General features: G+C 43.3%; 1 protein-coding gene and 1 long non-coding RNA gene across 3 annotated transcripts in view; one reads left to right on the top strand and one right to left on the bottom strand.

Annotated features, from left to right (window-relative positions):
- DNAH5 (dynein axonemal heavy chain 5) overlaps positions 1–15,194 on the bottom strand; it is a gene marked incomplete at its 5' end in the record, with an annotated part of 169,661 nt that overhangs the window by 23,018 nt on the left and 131,449 nt on the right. For both annotated transcript variants that reach the window (XM_081919101.1, XM_081919100.1), the window contains 10 exons: positions 351–556; positions 1,180–1,399; positions 2,893–3,138; positions 3,486–3,635; positions 4,845–4,966; positions 5,625–5,815; positions 8,495–8,609; positions 11,244–11,487; positions 14,522–14,704; positions 14,933–15,088. In XM_081919101.1, the coding sequence (XP_081775227.1) occupies positions 351–556; positions 1,180–1,399; positions 2,893–3,138; positions 3,486–3,635; positions 4,845–4,966; positions 5,625–5,815; positions 8,495–8,609; positions 11,244–11,487; positions 14,522–14,704; positions 14,933–15,088 (1,833 nt within the window). The remainder of the gene's footprint in view (positions 1–350; positions 557–1,179; positions 1,400–2,892; positions 3,139–3,485; positions 3,636–4,844; positions 4,967–5,624; positions 5,816–8,494; positions 8,610–11,243; positions 11,488–14,521; positions 14,705–14,932; positions 15,089–15,194) is intronic.
- On the top strand, positions 8,600–13,240 carry LOC309374312. The gene is made up of 3 exons (XR_014170514.1): positions 8,600–8,738; positions 9,482–9,571; positions 11,810–13,240. It is a non-coding gene; the product is annotated as an uncharacterized lncRNA (long non-coding RNA).

The raw sequence follows: 15,194 nt of genomic DNA, 5'->3' as shown, positions 1-15,194 counted from the left end.
GATTCAGAATATTTTTTTTCTTGTTTTCCTCCTCCAAAAACTAGGTGTGTCTTGTGGTCTGGTGCATCTTATAGAGCGAAAAATACGGTAATCAGTTCCGGAAGTCCGTTCTTAACCTGAAATTGTTCTTAACCTGAAGCACCAGTTTAACTAGTGGGGCCTCCCGCTGCCGTCATGCCGCCAGAGCACAATTTCTGTTTCCATCCTGAAGCAAAGTTCTTAACCTGAGGTACTATTTCTGGGTTAGCGGAGTCTGTAACCTGAAGCGTATGTAACCTGAAGCGTATGTAACCTGAGATACCACTGTATTTCAAATACCACCTAGGTTGCTAAACTGCAGAGCCAAGTACCTTTTTGATGTCCATGTCATCCAAATGGTTCTGAACAAACTGTACTGTGGCATTGAAATCAGCTTGGTTGAACTCGTAAGGAATGTTCCATCCCAGAGGTCCAAATTTCCTCCTTTCCTGGACCGTTGAGTGTAGGAAGGCTACAGCGTACAGCATTGGTTTCCACTGAACCATGTTGCTGATATCCAACAGATCCTGACTCACACCTGTTACAAAGACACTTCTACATAATATCCATAACACCAGAGGAGTGGCCATGTTAGTCTCATGCAGCAACATACCATGAAGAGTCATGTCCCACCTTAAAGATGAACACATTTATTATGGAATAATGAACTCAAACCCACTTTGTCAAATGCGTGGATCTTAGCTGCCACACACACAAAGGAGAAGGTTGTATTGTGGGAGTTGAATGGCAATTTGATGCAAAAATGACATGTGGTAAGCTTACAAAAATGTTAAATAGGTACACCTTTCATAGTAGCAGATGGGTGATAATTTGCTCAGCATTACTGAGATAAATTAGGAACTTTAGTTTTTATAGTGCCTTATAAGAGGACCATATTATAGCAAGGTACTTACATTTTGTTTTCTAGAGCTACATTTGTTAGTCCTATTCCAGTTTTTCAAATACTTCCATATAACAACCACTTGTACAAAAATAATATACACCACTGTGTTTTTTAAGGACCCAGACTAAATATTTAAATATATGCACAGAGTATAATTCCTTGTAGAAACTGATCACTCATGATGCCCCTATTAAAAGCTACTGGGGGGGTGGAATGGCAGAGATATTGAAGGGGAGAGGGAAAAGCAAGTCCCTCACCTCCATAGGTTCTCTTCAGGCCAGCTTTGAGTCCTTGGGGAGGCTCATTGGTGAATTTTATAGACATCTGTAGAAGGGTGATGGGGAAATGCTTGTGGACCTCCGTAGTCATCCACAGACGGAAGGCCTCATGAACATTTTCTGTTTCAACAATCGTGTCCATCAACTCATCCATAAAGTCAAGACCCAAGTGACAATTCTGCAAAAGCGCCCATCCACCCTAAGAAAAGGAAATCATTGAAGAAACTTGATTTGATATTCATTTTGGAAGTCAACACAATCCAAACCAATTTCGCGATTGTTTTCTGCTGGTGATACTACAGTTCTACAATGCTGTCCTAGTTCTTTTCAATGCCAATGTGCATCCTTTTCTTGCTCTCCGTCCTCATACAGATGGAGACCAAGCCCAACCAAGCTCAGCCTCAAACCTCTTTCTCCCCAATCAGGGTGGATGTTCAAACTCTTACCATGTAGATTCTGTTCTTGAAAGAATATACTGTTCAATTAGAGGCAATTAGCTTTACTTGGGGGACGGGGAATTAATTCAAACATGAACAACCAGCTGACTATTCAACCTAATTCAAACATGAACAACCAGCTGACTATTCAACCTAACATGCAGCACACAAATGTATGTCTCTACAAACAACAGTACAAATAGCAACAGAGTTTATAGTCTTGGTCAGGCTTCCTCAAACTCGGCCCTCTGGCTGTTTTGGGACTACAACTCCCATCATCCCTGGCTAACAGGACCAGTGGTTAGGGATGATGGGAATTGTAGTCCCAAAACAGCCAGAGGGCCGAGTTTGCCTATGCCTGGTCTTGGTTTTTCCTGTTGAAATTCCTCTCTCCTACCAAAGCTGGCAATTCCATTGTCACTGGTGAGGGTAACTCATGTGAATATATCTAGCCTTAGATGGAAAAGAACAATTGGTCTTACCTGAAGAGCAGATTTGATAGGTTGCTGATGACCTGAATGGATTGGGTATGATCCTGTCACGTGATGAGATTATTCCCAGCCCATTTACGGCATCAGCAACCTACTCAATCTAGACACTATAGCAAGTGCATGAGTGCCAAACTGGCCATTCAACATCTAATTTAAAAACTCCATTGAAGAAGAGTCTGCCACTCTCTGAGGGAGTCTGTTGCACTGTCAAACAGCTTACCTTCAGAAAGTTCTTCTTGATATTTAGTTGGAAAAAGGTTCCCACCCCTGCATTACTGTGAGCACGTGAATGGAAGCAACAAACCCACACTATTTCCCATTCTCTCACTTGTAATGTGCATTTGTCAATTCCTTGCCCCACTTCTTAAGCGGCCATGAGAGTAGGGAAACTCACAACATGATAATGTCATGCCTCCCATTGTAGGCTACCATTCTAACTAGGAAGTAAGCCACTCAAATACAATGGGACTTAATTCTGAGGAATCTCACACAGCATCATATCTCAAGCTTACTAGACATTACCAGGAGAAGGTGGTGTGAAGCTGTTTCTGTTGGTGGCACAAGGTCTCTGTAACCATGGCTCTGGCCTTTGTGTGTTCCCGATTACAAGTAATCTTATTTAGGTCTTATAGGAAGAAATGTAGGAACCAATTCTGCATGGATCAGCAGCCAATTATGCTTAGCCTAACCTATGTTGATGACCGATAAAGTCCTGGAAAAATTCAAACATTGATCTGCACTAAAAGAAAGAGAATTTGTCTCACGTGTGCCATAGTTTGCTGCAGAAGTTTGCGGGCATGAACCTCCTGCCCTTGGCCCATGGACACATAGCGTGTCTCAATCTTCAGCCTTTTCCCCAGAGCAATGATGAAATCAGTGGGATCAGAGCCCATGGAAAGGAAGCAGATGAGAGGAGTGCGAGGATCGGATTCTTCCCAAGTCTTCTCCAAATCCAAGATGACCCCTTCTGCATATTTCTCCCCCATGGTATCCATAATGTACTTCCTAGCCTAGTGGGAAAGAAAAGGAGATGTGCACTAGTTTTCTCACACTGATTTTCATACCAAGTTTTCAATTCTTATGAGAAATCAAACCGTGGATACAACTATATATCTCAAGAAACACAGGTTCCCATCTTCATGTCTTCCTGGTAACACAGGGTATTGGTGGGTGGACATTTTTGGAGCATCAGCAGGTAAGAGAGGTACTGTTGGGAATGGGAAAGATTCCTACTGTGTTGGACTGCAGGAGCTTTGACATGTAAGGATCTCTTCGTTTGTAATGCTCACTTTAGAACTGCTTTGAGCCCCCACCTGTCGGCATTCTATTCCCATCCTAGTCAAAGCTTTTGGCCTACCTGAGCTATCGTTCTATCAGGACACCAAGACCTTATGAGGAGGAGTCGTCTGAAACAGTCCAGAGCTTGGTCATAACCACTGGGAACAAGTTCTTCTTCTGGTTTTTCCTTATCAAACCAGATTTTCCACTGTTTTTCTGTCCGTGAGATCTATTAAGCACAAATAGGGGAATATGTTTATTAAATAGCACAGATAGCAAGATATATATTTTTTTAGTTTCAGATATCTTAATGGAGGACTAGGGGTGTCCCTTTCTAGAAAATGTCCATGCTAATGGCAGCATCTCAGCTTGACCACTGTAATGCACTTTGTGCATTACCACTCTTGAAGACACCTCAGAAACTTCACTTGGTACCAAGTGTGACAGTATGGCTTTTGTCTTAGGCAAGCCTCATTAGCATATTGAATCAATGCTTCAAGAGCTTCATTGGGTACCAGTTAGTTTTTGAGCTAAATTTAAGGAGCTGTGTATCCTTGGACTTTACAGCCAGGGCCTAGGATTTCTGAAGGAATGTCTTTTTCCATATATTCATCCCTGGGCTTTGGGATCTGTAAATGTTTTTATCGTTGCCACCATCATGGAAGATGAGACTAGTCTCTATTTGCAAGAGGACCTTTTCAGTAGTGGTCCCACAATTTTGCAATTCCCTTCTTTCGAAAATGGTCCACCAGAAACAGAAAATCTGCTTCTGAAACATGTGTTCAGCGTGGAGATTTAGGCCTTCCAACACAATTGTCTTAACACATGCCAGTCAAATGGAAATACATTTTGAGGCAGGTTGGACTTCACTTTTCTAGGTTCACATCAGCAGTTCCTCTGAAGCGTAAAAGGCATGTGTAATGGTTATATGGGGTTGCTCATGCGTAAGTTGCCGCCACTCCTGGCTAGGTAGCCTGGTTAAACCTTTCCTGGTTGGACAGCCCTTCACTTCGTGGCTGTTCAGTCGCTAGCAGAATCCGTCAGTGGGCGTTTCTTGAACTTCTTCCAGCAAAGAAGTTCTTTGACGCCAAGTCTACGCCTACTTTCCCTGCGCGGAAGTCTTCTGCGCAGGGTGGGTGTGGGTAGCGGAGGACCTGTGCTCTCCCCGCTGGTCTCCGGCGAAGAGTCCTGGAGCCCCCTCTCTGATTCCCCCATCCACCCCCCTTTATCCCTGGTGTTACGTTGATTTCCTTCCCCAGCCGATGAGTTCCCTCTCTCCCTGCTTGGCCCTTCTCTGGCATCGCTTCGGAGCCCTGCCTCCACTTCTGGCTCCGATGTCAGTTCCCTGACAGCATGTGACATTGAAATATCTACAGAATCCTTCAAGAGAATGAAACGTGTCACACTGCTTAATCCTTGCTTCCTGTCAATCACCTACTTGGTCAAGAACGTCTGAAAATTGTCTCAGTTTACTGAGCTCCACCAAGTTCAGCCAAGTCATATCCAGGATCCATCTAGCCGGTTTAGGTGGACAAGCTTTCAGATCTAAAGAAGCACCACCTGAAAAAAGACAGTACAGCAAAAACCAGTTGAAAAGAGCTGCTAAATATATAAAGCCAGATATTTAAAATTCTATTCACGGTGGATGGGCTGTGACTGCGCTGCCCACTTCCCATGGCACAGTTGCCCCACCTGTACCTCATGTGTTGGACTTTGCGTAGAGGCCTACACCGGAATACTGGCATTCTCCATATCCCCTACTGCAGAGATTTGGGCCCTGTAGTCCTCCAGATGTTGCCAGACTACAACTCCCATGACATCCATTCCTAGCACAGGCTGAGGCTGATGGGAGTTGTAGTCTAACGAGATCTGGAGAGCAACAGGTTGCCTGTCACGTTGCATGCAGAATTTGAACATTTGCACTGGGTTGAAACACAGTAAGTTGCACATTTTATGCAGAAGAAGAAGAAGAGTTTGGATTTGATATCCCACTTTATCACTACCCGAAGGAGTCTCAAAGCGGCTAACATTCTCCTTTCCCTTCCTCCCCCACAACAAACACTCTGTGAGGTGAGTGGGGCTGAGAGACTTCAGAGAAGTGTGACTAGCCCAAGGTCACCCAGCAGCTGCATGTGGAGGAGCGGAGACACGAACTCGGTTCCCCAGATTACGAGACTACCGCTCTTAACCACTGCACCACACTGGCAGTAGCTCTGACCTTTAATCAGGGTCAAGAACTCCTCGTGCTTCACTTTGCCCCGCTGTAAGTCAATCTTCAAGGTGAGGAGCAATGTGAACAGGAACTTGTGCTCCTCATAAAGCCCTCGTGCAGCGTACTTATATACTTCATAGGTCATATGCTCAATGATATTTGCTATTCTCTTGCTCGTAATGGGGCTCTTGACAGACCTGTTCAAAAGAAAGTGGGGAAAGGAGAGAATGAAAGCGTAATCTAGTGCCATTGGTGAGGTTTTTGAAAGCCTTTTCTTCTGAAAAGAAAGCATTTTCAAAGCTGCACTTCATAAGCCCGAACATGTGCAGAAACAGGCAGTCACAGTGGCCAAATCGACATATAAGCTGCTCAGTCACCGTGATCCAACAGAACTCTTACTACACTAGACTTAGTAAGGGAGCTAAGCTTACTACTTACTATGACCATGCGGGTGGCTCTGTTGTCTAAACCACTGAGCCTCTTGGGCTTGCTGATCAGAAGGTCAGCGGTTCGAACCCCTGTATCGGGGTGAGCTCCCGTTGCTCTGTTCCAGTTCCTGCCAACCTAGCAGTTCAAAAGCATACCAGTGCAAGTAGATAAATAGCTACTGCTGAGGCAGGAAGATAAACAGCATTTCCGTGTGCTCTGGTTTCCATCATGGTGTCTCGTTGCACCAGAAGCGGTTTCATTATGCTGACCACATGACCCGGAAAGCTGTCTATGGACAAACACCGGCTCCCTCGGCCTGAAAGTGAGATGAGCGCTGCAACCCCATAGTCGCCTTTGACTGGACTTAACCATTCAGGGGTCCTTTACCTTTTACCTTTTACCTTTGGACCTAGTAAGGGAGCTAAGCTACTTTATCAATAGATGGAAGGGCACAGTATTTCGGCATCAAATACTGAAATGTATTATCTTTATCCTTATCTGTTCTGCCTGATTATTATTTTTTAAGAAAACCTGGCACAGGTGAGCAGCTTGTGAAGACAGAGTTCTATCTAACAAAGTCACCCCACTGCGCCACCAACTGCTACTGACCCACTGGTTCCTTCCAACGAAGGTAAACTCAAGGGCCAACAAAAGGCCCATCACACACATTACTGTGTGTCTGCCTGCTGATCATATGGACAAATAAGTGAAGGGCAAGCAGTTATTTTGCCCTTTATAGACAAATTGCTTCTGGTTAACCAGGGTCCCCTAATCTCTGTGGACGACATATTATTCAGTTGCCTCTGAAGTGATTTCCCCGTCTTAAACAACGGAAGCTCAAGCCCTTGAACGCAGCTTTAAGCTTCCGATGTCAGTACACAGCTTAAGAGGATTTTTGTTTTCCGGGTAGGATTTCTGTTTCCTTTCATTACATTGCTCACTATCTCTCCCAAGCTCCTGATAGTTTGGAGACAAAACACTGGGAGAAGACTCCAGCCCTTGAGAGGGATAGAGCGGGGAAGCTTAGCAGATGCAATCAGGAATTTACTTAAACTGAGAAATTGTGTGGAAATCAATACAAAAAGGATTGTACTATAATGACAGCATTAGGTTACTTTGCCCATTCAATGGCAAACACAAACACAGAGGAAATAGTCATCAAGCGAAACCAAAGACTCTAGATCTTCAGACAGGATCACGGTTTGTGCACTGTTTTCCCTATCCTGCTGTCATTTCTGGTCAAATGGATTTGCTAAGTTTTTGTGCAACGTCCACAACATGCCAAACCTGTTTGACAAACGGAAACAGTGGAGCAAAGTGAATGAAAGAGCACTCCAAACGATGCTGGCTTCCTTGCATCCCGTCCGACTCCTTGAAAACAGTCTGGCCATCTGATTATATACTATTATGAGAATTGTAAGGTTTCAAATACAAAATAAATATTCATAAATGCACATATATCTAAATATATGAACCGTGTGTCTGAAATAGTATGAGGAGTGCAATCCTGAAGCCATTCTGACTCTCCTCTGCTGTAAGGGAGGCAAATGGGGGATAGCCTTCCCATTGTCTTTTTGCTTGCAAATCCTGTCTTATGGGCATATTTGTGTATGAATAGGGTGAGCCTGTGACCTGGACTCAGGAACTAAAGTATTAACCATCACAAAAGAATGCCCAGGCTGCCCAGGTATTGCAATCAGCGACCATTATTAGGTATCCTGGCAGCCAAGATTTCTGCTGTAGACCATCTCCTTCTATGATGTATGTATGATGTTTGGGGGGGGCTACCGAGACGCGGGTGGCACTGTGGGTTAAACCACAGAGCCTAGGACTTGCTGATCAGAAGGTTGGCGGTTCGAATCCCCGCGACGGGGTGAGCTCCCATTGCTTGGTCCCAGCTCCTGCCAACCTAGCAGTTCGAAAGGACCTCAAAGTGCAAGTAGATAAATAGGTACCGCTCTGGCGGGAAGGTAAATGGTGTTTCTGTGCGCTGCTCTGGTTCGCCAGAAGCGGCTTAGTCATGTTGGCCACATGACCCAGAAGCTGTACGCCAGCTCCCTCAGCCAAGAAAGCGAGATGAGCGCCGCAACCCCAGAGTCGGTCACGACTGCACCTAATGGTCAGGGGTCCCTTTACCTTTACCTTGGGCTACAGGGTGGGCCATTTCAAAAGTCTATATAAGGGCTTGCACACCATTGTTCGGGGTTCCTCTCCCTCCTGCGTGTGGTGAGTGGGGACCCTGTTGCAACAGTTACTTGAATAAAGATCACGCTTACTAACCGCTTTGCTTCTCAATATACTCTGGTTGGCCTGTTTTCTCCTACCGATAGGAAACCCACTTAAGGACTCTATACAGGCTCTGGAATACCCCATAAGGGAAAGGGAGCAGTTCTTCTTATAACAATACCAATCTTCAGAAAGGGAAAGATCTCACTTGTCATAGTTACCTAGCAAGGGAAAGGTCAAACAGGCCCAAGAACTGTCGGAGTGAAGTCTGATACATGACATTGACCATACTCATCTCGGTTATCAGGAAATAGAGAATGCTGCCTCTTGTTGCAACTGAAGAAAAGAAAAGTTGGATATGATCAAAATACAGGAAACAAAACAAAAGCTGATGGTCTTCTGATGGACAAATAATAACAAGTTGTTTGTGGTTAACAGAGGGCTCATTTGCACCACATTTTCCTGGTACAAGCCCAGGCTTTAAAGCTCTGTTGATGAATTTTATTATTATTATTGTACCAGCACTTTCCTGAGGAAAAACACATATTTTACTGCTGTTTGCTCCAATTGCCTGGTAAAACATGGGTTTTCCCAGGCAAAGCACTGGGACACAAAAAAAAGAGTACTTGGATATGGGTCACAAAAGGAAGTCTGAATGAGACCTGATAGAACATTGTTTTCAACAATAAGCTCCATTGCCTATATACTGCAAATAGAAAAAGTCCAGACCTCTTTCTTTCTGTCTTAATGCTTTGCAGCAAGCCACACATCCACATATTTTAAAACTGCAGTGTGTGCTCCAGATTTCTGCTTTTCTGTTCCATGGGTGAAATTCCACTAATACACCAATTCAGGAAGTTGCGAAAAAGCGATGCATCGCAATGATAGCACGAACACCAGGATTTTGGGAGTTCAGCCACTGGATTTTTGAAGTGTGAACTCCCATATCTATTTTTGATCAGGGCACTACGGGGTTTGGGAACCCGTTTCAGGTTGCAGCACATCTGAAGAGCCCACTCCGGCAGGTTGGAGAAATGGAGAAGGTGGAGGCGGGGCCAGAATCCTTGCAGAAATATCTTAGACTCTGGCAATCAGCAATGAGATTGGCAGCCTGACCCATTCCAGAATCAATTTGCAGTTCAGATCATTTTCCAAATCTCCAATGGGCATTCAACAAAATAATCCAGTTTCTATACATTTTTCCCCAGTGTGGATTAAGCCAGGAGCATTTATCACAGATACAGCTCTCCCCCCAGTGGCTTCTCAACAAAGAGCACGAGAGATGCAACATCAACACAGTAATAACACTTTGCTGAATCTCTACTGTTCTGAACAGACTTCCTTGTTGTTGTTTTTATAACTAACTGCTTTTCTTAGTTTTATAACTGTATATTATATTATGGCAATCTGCCTGGGACCATATGGTGATGGGTAAGTAAAAAAAAATATCTCATAAATAAAATAAAGTAAAACAACATAAAATAAAATACACCATTGGATAAATCTTACAATGGACTTCATACATAAGACTGTACGTAATATGTAGATGTAACAAAGGCGCAGAACATTTTTGGCCTGGCAGCCAGCCTTGTAAGACATGGACCACTTATAAACACCATCTCCAACTCCTCAAAATATTTCATCAATGGTGTCTCTGAAAATTTTTACACATCACTTGGGAAGACAGGCGGACTAATGCCAGTGTATTGGAAGAAGCAAAGATCACCAGTGATGAAGCAATGATTCTTCAACATCAACTTCGTTGGACTGGTCGTGTTGTGTGGATGCCAGATTATCGTCTTCCAAAGTAACTATTAAACTTAAACTTAAAAATGGAAAGCATAATGCTGGTGGTCAACAAAAGAGGTGTAAAGACTCTCAAGGCAAATCTAAAAAAAAATGTAGGATAAACACTGGCCTGTGAGTGCTCCAGTTGGAGAACAGCCTTTACCAAAGGTGTCATGGGCTTTGAAGATGCTCGAACTCAGGACGAAAGGGAGAAAAGTGTTAAGAGGAAGGCACGCTTGGCAAACCCTCACTGTGATCAACTCCCACCTGGAAACCTATGTCTCCACTGTGGAAGGATATGTGAATCCAGAATTAGCCCCCACAGTCACTTCCAGACTCACTGTTAAGAGACAATCTTACTCGGCTACGAGTGATCACCAAAGAAGAAGAAGATCTCTCTCTACTTCTGCAGACAGGTGGGTGGTGCAGGTGTTTTTGCACAGCACTTTCCAAGTGCCCAACACCAGCTGGTTGACAGGCACTTAGGAACAGCAGCAGAAGAGGCTTTGACAGCCTATGCCTAGAACTTCAACCCTGCTTTTCTTCTGGGATCGGCTGCATGATTGAATTCCATGTGAGGAACTTGGTCATGCAGCTGTTCCATTAAGGATGAACTCCCTGCCCCTTAGCTGATGGGTGTTGACTTCAACCATGCTCCCTGCAGGGTTCAGCTGTGCGACCAAGTTCCCCACAGGGACCTCTGTCATGCAACCGATCCACGGATGTCATCAGGTGTGGGGCAGGGGAGCATGATTTGGGGGAAACGACTTTATGGGCCAAACTGGGTCCCATGCCAGGCCACAACTAGCTCACAAGCTGCAGGGTCTGCATCCCTGCAGTAAGTACATACAGATAAATTAAAACAAATTGGTTGGGAGTGAAGAGGAGGAAAATGGAAGACACATTTTCAAGTACCCCATGGAATGGTGAAAGTATGTACTGATGAGGATGGAAGGATGTAGCAATGATATGGACTGATTGCATGGGCAAAGTCAAGTGGGACCAGGAAAACATCAATTCCCAAAACTATAGACCTGCCAGACACTATTTTCAAAGACTAACAGATCTCTGTATTAGCTATATAATCTGGTTTTTCCCATGTTTCCATATTATCATCTCCCAGCTCCAATCATGATTCTGATCACTGACTTAAGACAGTTGGGTCACAATCACTCCGCTCACCAGGTCTGTATTCCTCTCGGGCTGAATTAATCTGTACTTCAGTCTCTGCAGAAATTTGCAATTTCTGTGTCACCTCCTCTGCTGTCTTCTTTGTGTTGCTAAGTACAATGATGAGGCTCTCATCTTCCACCAGAGAGCCTTGTGTGCTTGTCAGCCGGTACAGCAAGTTATCTTCCAGTTCTTTCATCTTTCTTTTGTTAGCAGTCACATCTTCCATCAGATCCGTTCTCTCTTTCTCCAGCTCCTGTTAAAGTTCACCATGAAGCCACACATCAGTGAAATGCTTTGTCAGAAGCAGGCTCATTAATGTATACAATACACAAAGTCAAAAGTATAGGCAGTGCAGTAATGGGTATAACAGGCAATGTAACTGAGACCCCAAATGTGGCTCTCAATATATGATTTTTGGACTCCACTTCCCATTAGCCCCAGCCAGCCCCAATGGCAAATGGACAGGGGTTATAGGAGCTGTAGTCTATAATAATGTCTAGATGAGTACAGCTTTCCCCTTCCCCTTTCTACAGGAAGACAGGCATGCCTTGATACCTGATTTTTATTTCCACTAGGAACATGCATGAAATCCAGACTCCGAAGAAAACCAGAGTGGTCTGCAGAACTCAACCTTGCAACTCATCCATCAATGTGGCAAAGACCATTTCAAAGCCTCAGACCAAACCAGATCTCACTTCACATATTGTTTCTGAAACAAAGCCCACTGGAAACTGAAGGGTCCAATTTCACTCCCCGAAATGGAGCCACTTGCAAGTGGAACCAGAGAATCCATCCTGAACTCCAGATGGAATTAAATCTCCTGGCATTCCTAGTTCTAGCAGATCTTGAACACTATGGAATCCATGGAAAACACTTCACTAGGTAGCCAAACTAGATGGTGTGGCAGCTGTCATGTCACAACACCATGGAAAAAAATCTGGAGTTTTCCCAGCCACACTGCAATGACAGATCTTACAAGCAACCTGTTATGCTACATAATATTTATGCTTGGCTAAAACACTACAATAGATCCAACTGTTGCACAGACAGGAATGATTAATTTCCCATTGTTAGTGCCATCAAAAAGTTAATTTGCATCTAATTCAAAAGTGGGCTTCATTCTGCAGGATGTGACTTGACCATAACGAGCTTAAAAATCTTCCTGCATGGAAGACAGACCTATGGCATGTACAATCTGCAGAAACAAAAGGAAATGTAATTGGGGATTGTGAAAGTAATTTATGAGAATTATGAGTTTTCTTTGGACAAGCCGTGATAGGGAATCTGAACATTAAAAATGCAAATACCTTTGAAGCAAAGGATGAAAAGGTAATCCAGAAAGAAATGAGGGAACATTTGCTCATTTCATTTGTTTTAATTAGTTTCCATTTCAAGATGAAAAGGTTGCAGAGGCAAGATGCCTCCAGAATACAAACAGGTGTAATTGCAACATTCTAGCACGTGATCTCATGCCTACAAGGTTTTCTTTTCTTCTTCTTTTTTCTGGACAACAGCAGTAATTTTCACATGCAACATTATATATATATATATAGTCATTCTAGTACTATACTCCAAACATCATTGTGCAAGACAATCTTATTTTAATGTAGACGTGTTACACGCCACTGCGTAACATAACCTGCTAATCGAGACACATAAAGAAAGTATTAAAACTGGAAGCACAGATGTAGCCCATTACACAAATTTCCAAAACTGATACGCTCTTCAGCAAAGCCTCAATGAAGCAATTTTTTAATGAGTTGATTGCCACAAGTCAACAACAGTTAAAAAGCATTAATGGGGGGGCATGGGGAGGTCAATGCATGCTATCTTATGTCACTATGGTTTGTAGGGCAAGCACAAACCATGGTTTGTCAATTCAGGTACAATGGTTGCCTGAACCAGGAAGTCACAGAAGAGATGGGAGGACTCAAACCCTCCTAACAGCTAAACCATGGTTTGGCCGTTATGTCAGAACCAACAGAATGTCTGGTACACAACCAGGAAGAAGAATATTCTTTTCCTTATACATTGTGATACTGAAAAGCTTGTAAAATAGCAACATGGTCATCATTACTCCCTGCTTCTTGGGAAACCTAGTTCTAGGGTGAGGCTACCAATGTCCTACTCTGAAGTTTGCAGAAAAACTGTGTCCTGTAGTGGTTAAACAGGTTTAGGGATGAAGGCTCAAGGTTAATAAAGATGGATGAGATTTTGAAATATTATGTGAAAGGGAAATGCTTGTGATGGCCATTCTTCTTCAAACTTTATCAGGTGCAATCCCAGAGGCAAGGCAGCCTTTGGGGCAAGGAATGATCACTCAGCTGTAGATAGTATGCTTTGAATATGTCTTACACACAGAATGTCCCCAATAAAGTCCCAGGTCATCTGTTAAAACTCCGAAGCCTGTGGGCACTTTCTGAAGTCCTTTCGCATGCAACTAGGACCAGTTTCTTCACCTCTGAACTTCTTGTATGATGCACAACTTAGCAGAGTAGTGCAGCTTTTCCTAGGCAACGATCGAGACTGCTCAGTAAGGAACAAAGCTGGCGACTGGTTTTGTAGTTTATTATATACGGCAGTAAACTCACAAGCTATATGCAAGTTACTATATACAGACACGACCTTTATTACCCTCCAAGCACTCCAGGTTACTCCTAACTAGCCAAACAATGTCATAGGTCATGCTGCCTATATAAGAGACCTCAGCCAATCACCGAGCTGTTACTAGGCCCAGGCAAATCTCCAGGCAAATTTCTCCGGTGCTCGTCTCCCTAGCCTGTAGTCAAAACACTAATTGCTCACTTGCCAAGCTGCACGTAGACTATGAACTCCAAGAGCATCATCAGTTAAAGAACCTCAGGTTGGAGGGATGGGGAAAGGGCCCTGAAGTGCCACCTGTCAGTCAAAATGGACAATGGGCATGACTCATGCAGATTCATACATCCATATGCAATGTAAAAAAGTATATATATATATATATATATATATATATATATATATATATATATATATATATATATATATATATAAACACAGAAATAGTAGGTGGGAAATCGGAGGAGATGTATGAGAAAGAAAGTGCTGCTGAACTATGTTGATTCTGCTTCAGGTATCTCACTTATTTTACTGGAGTGTTGTTTTGTCTGGTCCCCACTACATCTCAGGGAGCTGTGAAGCTCATCATTCCAATGTTAGAAAACAGGAAAAAAATCACCACCGTAAACAGCAACAAAACTCTGTACAAATGATAGTTCCAGAATTGTCAGAGATTCTTTCTCACTTACCTGTTTTTCTGTTAGAATGACTCTCCCCAGCAGCTGGTCTTCTAGACCCTTCATAGTGACAGTAAAATCAATAATGGAGGTACGAGCACTAATCTCGGGGGTATATGCTGGATTCGGGAGCTTGGTGGTAATATAAAGTCTGAAGCCATTCATTACATCCATTTCTTTATCCCCAACTTTTACCTAATTAACAAAAGCGATGATGGGAGTAGAAGAGAATTAGAAGCCCTGAAAAGCTTTATTGTACTCTTTCAAGCATCGGCTTGTTATTTAAGGTACAACACCTAGCTTCAGTTATTGTTTTACTTTAGTAAAGCAACACTTGGTATTTCAGACAGCTGCCATGTAAGCAATTACACCTTTGTTAATGTAGCAGACAGTAAGTTTCAAGAACATTTTTGCTTCCCTCACCTTGTATGTAGAGCCTGTTTTGATGAAGTTTCTTTCCAGTACATTGTCCAAAGCTGGATCCAGTTCTTCGCCAACATCTTCAATTAACAATGGCCTTCCAAGAGACAGGCTATCCTCCAAGTGGTTTCTAAAATACTTGTGATTCAGAGAGGTGATCTGAAAAGAGAACCATTCTGATCATCTATTAAGCTGCTTGTTCACCAGGGGGAAAACCAACTCTCTCCTCTGTCCTATGCTCCCCTTGACTGTGTGAGCTATTTTT

Source organism: Podarcis melisellensis (genome assembly GCF_964234715.1).
Source record: "Podarcis melisellensis genome assembly, chromosome: 7".
Lineage (NCBI taxonomy): Eukaryota > Metazoa > Chordata > Lepidosauria > Squamata > Lacertidae > Podarcis > Podarcis melisellensis.
Note: the sequence above shows the minus strand (reverse complement) of the source record. Positions and strands in the feature narration are given on the sequence as shown.